Here is a 12,984-nt window from a genome sequence, read left to right on the forward strand (position 1 = left end):
TAAGGGTTGTGCATTTCAGGGTATGTTCAGTGGGAAGCTGGTGAAGAATTTTGATCAGGGGAGTGAAATGACTGGATTTAAGTCTTTGAACAGGATACTGATTAAAGATACTGGAACTGACTGGAAGGTGGCCAAAAATGAAGTGGTAAAGTCAGTTAAGAATATTGTCATAGTTCAGGTGAGTGATGATGGTGACTTGGATTACAACAAAGTGAGAAGTGGGTGGATTTAAGACGTAATTTAGAAAGGGAACCAAAGGACCTGATCCTCATTTTCTGTCTCTTCCTGTCTCTCGCTTTTTCCTTTGAAAGTTAACTCTGGTTATAGTGTAAAGAACAATTTATAGGGGGTAGGGACTAGCAGTAAAGAGACCAGAGAGCCACCTCCCGGGAGGCCAAAGACCGGGTGACAATATGAGGACTTGAATTGGGGCAGTGATGATAAAAATGGACAAGAAAGAATAGATTTGAGAGAGATTTTAGGGGTACAAACAACCCTGAGAATTGAAGAGTGAGGGAAGAGGAAAAGTAGGGACTGAGGAATGGTGAAGAGCTAAAACGACTATAGTTTCTGGCCTGGAGGGGTTGAGATGCCATTCTTGATTCAGGGAATACAGAAGAAGGAAAAGAATTAAGCTTTAGGAGGGAAGATGATGGACATTCAGTTTTAGTCATATTGACTGTTAGGAGGACTTGATTTTAAGCAGTTTATTTTTTGTTTGTTTGTTTTTTTTTTTTTTATTTTAAGCAGTTTAGCAGGCAGTTGGAAATAATGATCCAGTGCTCAAGACAGATCATTTATTCATTCATTGGTGCAGGACAAAAGTCCTCCATTCTCCAACAGATATTTATTGAGTACCTATTATGTGCCAAGTTCTAGATGCTTGAACAAAACAAAACAAACAAAAATCTCGGCCTTTACATTCTAGAATAAGAGTCAATAAACATGATAACCAAGTAAATTGTAAAGTACTATATTATAAAGCGTTAGGTGCTACAAAAAATGATCTCGAATAGTGAGGCAGGTTGTGATTTTTAATTGGGTAGTCAGGGTAGGCCTTATTAAGTTATTAAGAGTGTGACATTTGAGCAAATACCTGAAGGAGTTAAGGAATTGACTGTGTAGACATAATGGAGATAGAGCCTTCTAGACAGTGGGACTAGTTGGTGAAAGGCTGTAAGTGGGAGCAGTCTTAGCAAGTTTCTGGGACCAGCAAAGAGGCCAGTATGACTGATGCAGAGTGAGCAAAAGGAGTTAGAGCAAATGGTGAGTCTGATGGTTCAGAAGTAAATTCATCCAGCATGGATGATTAATACGGCTTAACTGGAGAATTATAATTACAACAAGAAGCGTAACAGCAATGGCAGTAAATACATGTATAATGCTTTCTGTGGCCAAGCTATGCCAAGCTGTGTTTTAAGTGCTTTCAATTAATTTAATCTTCATAACAGCTCTATGTGGAATCATCTCTACTTTCATAGCCAGGGAGCTTGAAGCACAGAGGAAAGATTAGAAAAGTAGGCCAGGTCATAGAAAGCCTTGAATGTCAAACAAAAGAGCCTAAGCTTTATTCCGTAGGCAGTGGTGTATGCCACTAAAAAAAAATTTGATTATGGAACTAAAACGATCAGAATTGTTCTATAGAGAGATTAATCTCATGGGACCCTTCAGAATAGATTGGAGGTGGGCACTAGGTGATACAGGAATTGAATTAAGGTGGTGACGAATGAAACAGAGCAGAAGGAAGTGTGAACAGTTATGCAACATGTTATTTATTGGCTAGTTTAACTGGAGAAAGCAATTTAAAAAGTCTGTGGTAGCAGATCTATCATTTGAGTCTACTGTTAGTCCCTCCCCTCTATAATTTGTTCTTTACACTACAACCAGAGTTAACTTTGAAAGGAAAAAGTGTAGTGATTCTTAAGTTTGAGGGAATTAACAATTCCCTTGGATAGCCTGATGGCAGCTATCAGCTCTTTCTTTAGAAAAATGCACATACCTATAACTTTGTGTACAACTTCAGGTGACTTAGGACACCCCAGAGCACATCTAGGCCCAGAACTCTCTGGATCTCAGAACTAGGAGACCTGGCTTGTGTCCTGCTGAGGCCCTGGTGCAAACTAGCTGTGACTTTGGGCAAGTAACTCTACTTCTTAAGACTTCCTTTGTCTGTAAAATGACATTACTAGGTCTCCAAGGGCCTTTTCAGTTTAGAGAGACCAGTGTTCTGTGCTCATGGAGCTTTCTTAGAAAACAAACAGCAAATAAATAAAGAAGTTGTGGTATTCCAGACTGAAATGTGTTGAAGGAAATTAGAGTAGGGGAAGGAAAAGGAAGACTGGAGTGTACATGAATATATGCTTGCTAGTTTTGGTAAGATGCTTAGAATGATGGTTCTGTGTCTTTCCTCAATTTTCCTGTACTCTCAGCACCCAATTCACTTTTTGTTTTGTATCCTGACAGGAAAGAATTGGGATGTGAGTGCCGCCCTCAGTGATTTCGAGCAGCTACGTCAGGTCCATGCTGGGAACCTGCCCCAACCCTTTAGTGAAGGGGGTGGTGGCTCCAGGACCCCTGAGAAAGGGTTTTCTGATCGAGAGTCTACTCGTCCTCCCCGGCCCATTCTACAGCGGCAGGATGACATCATTCAAGGTACTGGGGTGCTGAGGGCCGTTTCTGTATATGAAATAGAAAGGAAGTGAGATGGCTGCTAACCAGAGAATTTCGTGATTCTTTGGAAATGATTCCTTTCTTCTCCCACCTCCCCAGTCAAATGATCAGAGGTGAACTCAGTCCTCCAGCTGCTGGAACCCCTCATTGTTTGTATCTGGAGTACTGTCCAGATTAAAAGCCTTCTTCAGATACTATGAGAGAGAAGAAGGGTAACAATCTCATTGTCAAGATAAAGTACACAGAAAGAATTCAAAGGATCACTATCACCTACTCTTTTGGAGGGCATTTTGTTAATGTTTATTACTATCTGTCAAATTTTTCTAATGCATGTATACTCTGTCTCAGCAATTTTGTTTCTGGGAAGATTTTATCATGTGTATGTGTGTGTATCTGTGTGTGTGTATCCTTTTAAATAAATACATACATAATTCATAAGTAGACAGACAGGTAGTGTAAAGCTTGAAAGTTAAAGCTTGAAAACAACTTTTAATACCCATTAGTAAAGGAGTGGTTAAATAAATGGTAATCATCCATATTGTGGAATACTTTGCAGCCATTAGAAAGAATTAAGTAGAATGTGATGGAACTTGTTTAGAAAAATCTCTTTACTGAGAAAGGTAAGATGCAAAACAGTATAATATATCCCTGTTTATGTTTTAAAAATTATTATAAAAGCTATGTGCACATCTATGTGCATAAAAAAATTGTACAAGGATACAGAAAGTCCCCTTTAGGGAGGGGATCAGGAATTTTGAATGACAGGGAGATTTCTTTTTAACACTTGAAACCTTTTGGTAGTATTTTTTATTTTTTACATGGGCATGTGGTACTTTTAAAACACCTTAAAAAAGAACTTAAAAAACAACATCACTATAGAATAGTGTTAGACTGACTCTTTACTTACTTTGTGCATCATCCCTGGCAAATATTGGATTAAAATCTGCTACTCAATATGATTTTTAGGTCTTTTGATAGTCTTTATATAACTTAGGCCATGCAAATGAATTGTAATACTATACTGAGTAAGTTACGATCACAATGGAATATCTGCTGGAGAATTATAAGTGCCATGTATTCAAAACAGATTACATAATTTGGGGGGGGGCACTGTCTATATTACTGCCTTCCTCTGTTAAGTAAGAATTGACTATATTGTAAATTCCTGATAAATATATCAAGAAAAATTGTAGTAAATTGTGTAAATAAATGTTATTGATGGTAGATAAGAAAGTTCCTGAATGTGTAAGATTTGTCATTAATTCTTTTTTAAAAAATTTGTTTAATTTTTTAAATAAATTTTATTTTTAAAATTTTTTTGTTTATTTTTAATTGGAGGATAATTGCTTTACAATGTTGTGTTGGGTTTTGCTGTACAATGTGAATCAGCTATAAGTATACATATGTCATTAGTTTTCTATAATGGAAATCCTTTTTCTACATTCTCCAAGACCCTGAAAATTATCAGCAAGATTTTTTGACTCAGTCTGTTGATAGCCAAATGGAATTCTGTTTCCCTTATTCCCTCTTCCTCTCACCAAACAATGACCAAGTTGCCAAATGAATAGGTCCCTATTATGTTGTGAAATGGAAGCAGAAGACAGTGTCATGGGGAGAAGAAGTTCAGGCAAATTCCAAAAAGGGTAGAAAGAGGAATGTATATTTGGTGCTAATGTGAGTGCCTGAGAAAATGCCACTTTCTATATTTCACAATTATATTTGGCATGAGAAAGAGGGTCGTGAAATTTGGTAGCCAGTTCGACTTACAGTTTTTCCCTGAGTGGAAACCTTGTCAAGAGGTAACCATCACCACATGAATGGAAAGTTCTTTGAGTGGGTTTTGTATGTTCTAAGGTGACTCCATTTCTCATTGCAGAAAAACGCCTGTCTAGGGGCATCTCCCACGCCAGCTCCAGCATTGTTTCCCTGGCCCGGTCCCATGTCTCCTCCAATGGTGGGGGTGGGGGGAGCAGTGAGCACCCCCTGGAAATGCCCATCTGTGCCTTCCAGCTTCCAGATCTCACTGTGTACAATGAAGACTTTCGCAGCTTCATAGAGAGAGACCTCATCGAGCAGTCCATGCTGGTTGCCTTGGAGCAGGCAGGTCAGTGAGCGCGTCCTTCCCGCTGTACCTCCACCCCTCTGCCGAGGGGCCAGGCTTGACCAGCAGCTTCCAGTCTAAGCCTGTGATCTGATTGATGGCAGTCAAACTCAGTGGTCAGTCAGAGAGACGTGTACTGAGCTACGCGTCTTCAAGTTAAAGAAAGGACACAAACAGGACACTTGGCTCTGGAAATTTCCTGTTTGATGGAAGGGAAACTGGATACACATGTGAAAGGCCTAGGAATCAATACCTAAAAATCAGTACATAAAAAAAAATACAGGTGAATTATAATTGGCTCTGAAGCACCTTGTGAACAGAAAGAACCAATGTTGTAGATGATACATAGTGGTGATTAACTAAGTCACATTTATTTATATAAACTTTTCCCCAAAGATTTATTTACCTTTACAATTATGTTTGTCTTAAATTATTGTTAAAATTAGTTGGTATAATGGATGAGGCAGCTGGGATTTCTGGGAAACCTAGTCGGGTATTAACTCCCATGGCAGGTCTGGGGGATGGGAGTTGGCATGGAAAGGAAACCCTTATTTTTCATTTTGTACCCTTCCATACTAATCATGCACATCTATTTATAATTTTTAAGTAGTTAGTCATTTGTCTGGTATGATTATAGGCCAGTTTTTCTTTCAGTAGACTTTTCAGTAATTGAAGAACATTTTTAAGCATCATTCATACAATATTTTCTTTATGTAAGTAACAGGTCAACAATTGTAGGATGACTACAGAACTGAGACTCATTTTCTTAGGTGTTTAAGTACTTTATTTTATTGCTCATGTCTTTAAAATCATACCACATGCATGCTGACTTGCTTACTGTCATATATGATACTTGCATGACACTTGGAGTATATGTGTTGGGTTGATTTTCTTTTACTGATGATCTATTTGTGCTGATCTTTATTGCAGTCTATGACCTTGGCCCCATCATCCATCCCAGAGTTGTTCAGTCTTAGCACTACTGACATCTAAGACCAGATTATTCTTTGTTGTGTGAGCTGCCTTGTGTATTGTGTTTAGCAGCCTTCCTGGCCTCTACTTACTCGATGCCAGTAACATCCCGCTCACCATTTGGGACAACCAAACATTTCAGGATGTTGCCATATGTCCCTTTGGGGACAAAATTGGCCCCACTTAAGAACCTCTAATGTAACCAGTTATACTCACCAGATTTTGATGAATCAGATATAAGTGAAGAAGATACACAGAGTAATAGAGTGGTGGTTTGATTCTAGGTAGGCTTTCTAGAAGAGGCAAGCTTGGAGTCTTGTATTAGAAGTAAAAAAGTAGAGAGCTTAATGGATAATCTGCTCATCTCCCTTTCCTCGTGTTTCTGTAGGGCGTTTGAACTGGTGGGTGAGTGTGGACCCCACCTGTCAAAGGCTCCTTCCTTTGGCAACTACTGGAGATGGAAACTGCCTCCTGCACGCAGCCTCTCTTGGTGAGTCATGAGAATGGCCCTTCATTCCCTCACAGATAGGAAGCAATAGTTAAATCTCATGTGAAGGACTTGAGCCAACCAACCTTGATCTTAGAAGTGATGGCTCAGAGCAAGGTGTATGTATGTGTGTGTGCTGGTGCAGGAGAAGATAAAAGAACCTTGTCCTGGTTGTTCACTTTTGTTGAGAAATTGTATGGAGAGCACGGGATTTAGCACAAGTCCCACTCTGAGAATTGACCCCTAAAAGTAATGAATAGCAGAAAGCAAGTAGTATACTGTTTGTGTATATATATAATTCTACTTAATATTCATTCTTTTGGTATATAAAAAAGATATGTTTTCATCAGACCCCTATGAGACTTGTTTATTTTGATATTAATTTTTAATGAACCTTTATTTAATGTACCTTTTTAATTTTTACTTAGAGGATAATTGCTTTACAATATTGTATTGGTTTCTGCCATACATCAACATGAATCAGTCATAGGTATATGTATGTCTCCTCCCTCTTGAACCTCCCTCCCACCTGCCACCCCGTCCCAGCCCTCTAGGTTATGTATGTCTAATCTGGAATAATGTATTTTTCTTTCTTTTTTTTTCACTTCCAGTTGTACTGATATAATTGAAATACAGCACTGTATGTTTTAAGATATACAGTATAGTGATTTGACCTGCATACATTATGAGATGATTACAGTAAATTTAGTGAACATCCATCATCTCATACAAAATTAAAGAAATAGAAAAAAAAATTATTTTTTCCTCATGATGATAACTTCTAGGATTTACTGTCTTAACTTTCATGTATAATGTACAGCAGTGTTAATTATATGTATCATGTTGTACATTACATCCTAAGTGCTCAGTAGTCTTAGTCTTGTATATATGGAACTTTGTACCTTTTAACTACCTTCATCCAGTTCTCCCTGCTCCCACCCCCTGCCCTTGGTAACCACAAATCTGATGTCTTTTTCTGTGAGTTTGTTTTTGAAGTATAATTGACCCTATGCTGCTGCTGCTGCTAAGTCACTTCAGTCATGTCCGACTCTGTGCGACCCCATAGACAGCAGCCCACCAGGCTCCCCCGTCCCTGGGATTCTCCAGGCAAGAACACTGGAGTGGGTTGCCATTTCCTTCTCCAGTGCATGAAAGTGAAAAGTGAAAGTGAAGTCACTCAGTCATGTCCGACTCTTAGCGACCTCATGGACTGCAGCCCACCAGGCTGCTCCATCCATGGGACTTTCCAGTCAGGAGTCCTGGAGTGGGGTGCCACTGCCTTCTCCATAATTGACCTATAACACTGTTATACCCTGGCACACAGTGTGGTGATTCAAATATTTCTGTATATTTCAAAATAATCACTGTGTTAAGTCTGGTTACTGTCTGTCACCATACAAAGATATTAATTATTGACTTGTTTACTTTAAATTGTTATGTCTATTTAAAATTCAGTATATTATTTGCCTTAGTTTTTTAAAAAAAGTCCCCATTTTCCAACCATTCCTCAAACTTTGATGCTGATTGCCATGTGCCAGACCCATCTTGTCTGCTGCTACTCTGTGTTTTATTTACTTTTTAGCTTTAAAAAAAAATTGAGCCATGTAGCTTACAGGATTTTAGTTCCCCAGCAAGGAATTGAAGCCAGGCTCTCAGCAATGAGAGTCTGGGGCAGTGAAAATATGGAGTTCTTAACCACTGGACTGCCAGCAAATTTCTACTCTGTATTTTAATTTGTTAGACTTGGTATCAAGAGTAAAGGCTTTCTGGGACTTCCCTGTTTGCCCAGTGGTTAAAGACTTCCTCCCAATGCAGGGGGTACAGGTTTGATCCCTGGATGGGGAGCTAAGATCCCACATGCATCATGGCCAAAAAACCAAAACAAAACAGAAGCAATGTTGTAAGGAGTTCAATAAAGACTTAAAAAAGTCTTCTTGTCAGGAGTTTGTAGGATGTGGTCTATTCTCTGCTTTTAGGCTCTCAAAAGTTTCTGAGCCTCTACAGTAGGAACATCTTTTCTTTCCTGATTACCTTTCTGCTGAATTATAGCAGGAGTTTCTTTGAACCGGGGCTTCAGGCCTGATATCCTTCATGCCAGAATCTGTGTATCATAATTAATAAGTGGAGTTGAGTCAAGGTAAGGTGTCTTGAAAGTGAAAGTGTTAGTCACTCAATCATGTCTGACTCTTTATGACCACATGGACTATAGCCCACCAGGCTCTTCTGTCCATGGAATTCTCCAGGCAAGAATGCTGGAGTGGGTTGCCATTTCCTTTTCCAGGGGATCTTCCCGACTCAGGGATTGAACCCAGGTCTCCCGCATTGCAGGCAGACTCTTTACCAACTGAGCTACCAGGGAAGTAATACAAAAGGTGTCTTAACCATTATCTTTTCTTGCCATAGGGATGTGGGGTTTCCACGATCGGGACTTGGTGTTGCGGAAAGCTTTGTATGCACTGATGGATAAGGGAGCCGAGAAGGAAGCATTAAAACGGCGCTGGAGGTGGCAGCAAACTCAGCAGAATAAAGAGGTGAGGAAGCCGGGTGGGAGCACCTTGTTTCCCAGAGTTACGTAAGGGATTGCTCAGTGCCCACTATAGGAAGCGTCTCCTACTTAGGTGCTCTTAGGTCAGTGTTACTCTTAACAATCCTATTGAAATTCAGATACCACCAGAGGGTACATGCCTTCCGATAGAGTTATGAGAACTGGTGTGGGGAAGTGTGGACCTGTAGACGAGGTATCTAATGCTGTGCTTTTCCTGATAAGGCACTCAGTAAGCCTTTAGTGACTGTCTTTTGCAAAATGAAATACAACAAGCTTGTAGGATTTTTTTGTTGTTTTGGTATTTTACTTATAATAAGCCTAGACCAATTTTTAAGGACTTATGTTTTCAACGCTTATTAATGTAAATGTGTAAAAAAAAATTGGGGCCGTATATACCATTTGTTTTTCGTAAATTCAGTTTACTTGTTAAAAAACTGTAAAAGCATGAGTTTGAATGTTTTATTATTATTAGAATTTTATGTTCTGAAGATTTAAAACATGGAAATAGAATGTCTTATGTTTCTTTCTCAAAAATAGCTCAATTGTTAAAATTAGGATGATATTAAGATCAGAATCTGGTCTTTGATCAGCCAGTCTGCCCCAGAAGATTCCTGAGGGAAATGAATGCACAGGGTCAAGACCAAGTAAACAGCATTCTTTATTGACACCAAACCCCCTGCCTTTCTGGTGAGCTGAGTTGGACTTTGTGGAGTTTTTTTTTGTCTGAGCTAGAGCCAGCCTAGAGTTTGTCTTCTTCACTGTTGAATTCACACTATACCTGAACCTCTAATCCCAAAGAAACATAATGCCAAAGAATGCTCAAACTACCACACAATTGCTAGTAAAGTAATGCTCAAAATTCCCCAAGCCAAGCTTCAGCAATATGTGAACCGTGAACTTCCAGATGTTCAAGCTGGTTTTACAAAAGGCAGAGGAACCAGAGATCAAATTGCCAACATCTGCTGGATCATCGAAAAAGCAAGAGGGTTCCAGAAAAACATCTATTTCTGCTTTATTGACTATGCCAAAGCCTTTGACTGTGTGGATCACAATAAACTGTGGAAAATTCTTCAAGAAATGGAAATACCAGACCACCTGACCTGCTGCTTAAGAAACCTATATACAGGTCAGGAAGCAACAGTTAGAAATGGACATGGAAAAACAGACTGGTTCCAAATGGGAAAAGGGGTATGCCAAGGCTGTATATTGTCACCCTGCTTATTTAACTTATATGCAGAGTACATCATCAGAAAAGGCAATGGCAACCCACGCCAGTACTCTTGCCTGGAAAATCCCATGGATGGAGAAGCCTGGCAGGCTGCAGTCCATGAGGTCGCTAAGAGTCGGACACGACTGAGCGACTTCGCTTTCACTTTTCACTTTCATGCACTGGAGAAGGAAATGGCAACCCACTCCAGTGTTCTTGCCTGGAGAATCCCAGGGACGGAGGAGCCTGGTGGGCTGCTGTCTATGGGGTCGCACAGAGTCGGACACAACTGAAGCGACTTAGCAGCAGCAGAGTACCTCATGAGAGATGCTGGGCTGGATGAAGCACAAGCTGGAATCCAGATTGCCGGGAGAAATAACAATAACCTCAGATATGCAGATGACACCACCCTTATGGCAGAAAATGAAGAAGAACTAAAGAGCCTTTTGATAAAAGTGAGAGAAGAGAGTGAAAAAGTTGGCTTAAAGCTCAACATTAGAAAACTAAGATCATGGCATCTGGTCCCATCACTTCATGACAAATAGATGGGGAAACAGTAGAAACAGTGGCTGACTTTATTTTTCTGGGCTCCAGAATTACTGCAGATGGTTATTGCAGCCATGAAATTAAAAGATGTTTGCTCCTTGGAAGGAAAGTTATGACCAACCTACATATTAAAAAGCAGAGACATTACTTTGCCAACAAAGGTCCATCTAGTCAAAGCTATGGTTTTTCCAGTAGTCATGTATGGATGTGAGAGTTGGACTATAAAGAAAGCTGAGTGAAGAAGAATTGATGCTTTTGAACTGTGGTGTTGGAGAAGACTCTTGAGAGTCCCTTGGACAGCAAGGAGATCCAACTAGTCCACCCTAAAGGAGATCAGTCCTGGGTGTTCATTGGAGGGACTGATGTTGAAGCTGAAACTCCAATACTTTGGCCACATGATGCGGAGAGCTGACCCATTTGAAAAGACCCTGATGCTGGGAAAGATTGAGGGCAGGAGGAGAAGGGGCTGACAGAAGATGAGATGGTTGGATGGCATCACCGACACAATTGACATGGGTGGACTCTGGGAGTTGGTGATGGACAGGGAGGCCTGGCGTGCTGTGGTTCATGGGGTCGCAAAGAATCAGACACGACTGAGCGACTGAACTGAACTAATACCTGAACCTTAGATTTGATCACTTCAGACAGGAAAAGGCCAAACCAGATCATGCCATTAGTTAAGCAGACATGACAGCCACAGTCAGAGGATAGATACCAATTCCAGCTATATTAAACTATTTATAGTTATTATTTTAAAGGTGGGGATAGGAGCTTCCCTGGTGGCTCAGTGGCAAAGAATCTGACTGCCAGTACAGGAGACATGGGATTGATCCCTGCTCCGGGAAGAGTCCACATGCCTCAGAGCAACTGAGTTCCTGAGCCACAACTACTGAGCCAGAGCTCTAGAGCCCAGGAGCAGCAACTGTTGAAGCCCACGTGCCCGAGTCAGTGCTTTGCAACAAGAGAAGCCACCACCATGAGAAACCTGTGCACCACGACTAGAGGGTAGCCCCCCATCGCTGCAACTAGAGAAGGCCCACGCAGCATCAAAGACCCAGTACAGCCAAAAAAATAAACGGGGGTTAGATGATGGGAGTTAGCCAGGAGACTCAGAAATTCCGAAATTCTATTCTTGGTCAGCCACCTTTTCCCTCTCAGAGTCCCCAAATGGAAATACATGCCTCATGAATAGTAGATATTGAAAGAGTAGTCTTTTTACTCCTTTCGCTCAACACGTTGAAAGTTCCATATGGAAATGAGGTAATTCTTTTAGCTCAGACGATGTATAGCACTATAGTGGGGGTGGGGAAAGGGAGATGGACTGGGGAGCTACTTTTAGCCAGTGCCAAAAACCAAACAAATTAAATTGGTTTTGATTTCCTAGGCCTCCCTGTTTTGTTGTTGAAAATGGTAAAACCCAGTAAGAACATTTTCAGCCTAGAAGGGTACACCACCTAGTGGCTGTGTGTATAAAAACAGCACGAAAATAGGTGAGAGGAAGAGGGAGACAGAGCCTCATGAATGTGTATCAGGGACCATTTATCAGAGTGAACAGAGTGCCCCATATACAAACTGTGCATTCTTCTTACTTTGAGTTGAAAGAAAAAGTTATGGAATTATACAAGTTGAAAATAGCTTTGTTGTGTTTTTGTTGTTGTTTTTATTAAAGTAAAATATGCTCACAATAGCTCTTTAATTCCTTTTACGTTTGTTCTGATACTTCTCATGTTTCTAATGTGATTCTTTCTACTGTCAGTGTGTGTTTAAAGTATAAACTTGGGGCTTCCCTGGGGTCCAGTGGCTAAGACTTGGAGCTCACAATGCAGGGCCCCAGGTTTGATGCCAGGTCAGGGATCTAGATCCCATGTGCTACAACAAAGAATCTGCATGCTGCAGTGAAGATCAAAGATCTTGAGTGCTGCAGCTAAGACCCAGTGTAGCCAAATATAAATAAATAAATATTCAGAAAAAAAGTATAAACTTTTTTAAACACTTATGTAGGCCAAATACAATTAACAAGATAGCCTTTCTTCCAAACCATCATATACATCCTAAAGCCAATATAGTATTTTAAGATTATTTGTACTATTTCTTCCACTCCTGGGATAAAAATTATAGTTTTACTGAGCATGTATTTATTGATTACTGATCACATGGTAAGCACTAAGCATATTGCTTAAAACATGGTCCCGGCTTTTAAGAGTGGTAGTAGGAGATGGACGTGTGAGTATACGATTACAGCAGAGTAACCAGTTATGACTTCTGTGATAGAAGTCTGTATAGCAGTTCAGCAGGGAGGGCACAAAGGAAGCAGTGAGTGGCTGATGCACCAGGGAGATTTAGGAAAGGCTTCATAGAGGAGTGATACTTGAGTTTTTTGCTGACAGTTGAGAGATTATTCACCAGGTGGATATGGAGTGGGCTGTCTCAGGCAGAAGGCTGTCGAGGCAAAACCT

The 12,984-nt window shown here is 40.3% G+C and overlaps 1 protein-coding gene across 1 annotated transcript in view; it reads left to right on the forward strand.

Moving 5' to 3' along the window:
- OTUD7B (OTU deubiquitinase 7B) overlaps positions 1 to 12,984 on the forward strand; it is a 59,989-nt gene that overhangs the window by 34,023 nt on the left and 12,982 nt on the right. The window contains exons 3-6 of the mRNA XM_027534760.1: positions 2,464 to 2,652; positions 4,547 to 4,774; positions 6,132 to 6,233; positions 8,634 to 8,761. Coding sequence (XP_027390561.1) covers positions 2,464 to 2,652; positions 4,547 to 4,774; positions 6,132 to 6,233; positions 8,634 to 8,761 — 647 coding nt within the window. The remainder of the gene's footprint in view (positions 1 to 2,463; positions 2,653 to 4,546; positions 4,775 to 6,131; positions 6,234 to 8,633; positions 8,762 to 12,984) is intronic.

This window comes from Bos indicus x Bos taurus, chromosome 3 (genome assembly GCF_003369695.1).
Source record: "Bos indicus x Bos taurus breed Angus x Brahman F1 hybrid chromosome 3, Bos_hybrid_MaternalHap_v2.0, whole genome shotgun sequence".
NCBI lineage: Eukaryota > Metazoa > Chordata > Mammalia > Artiodactyla > Bovidae > Bos > Bos indicus x Bos taurus.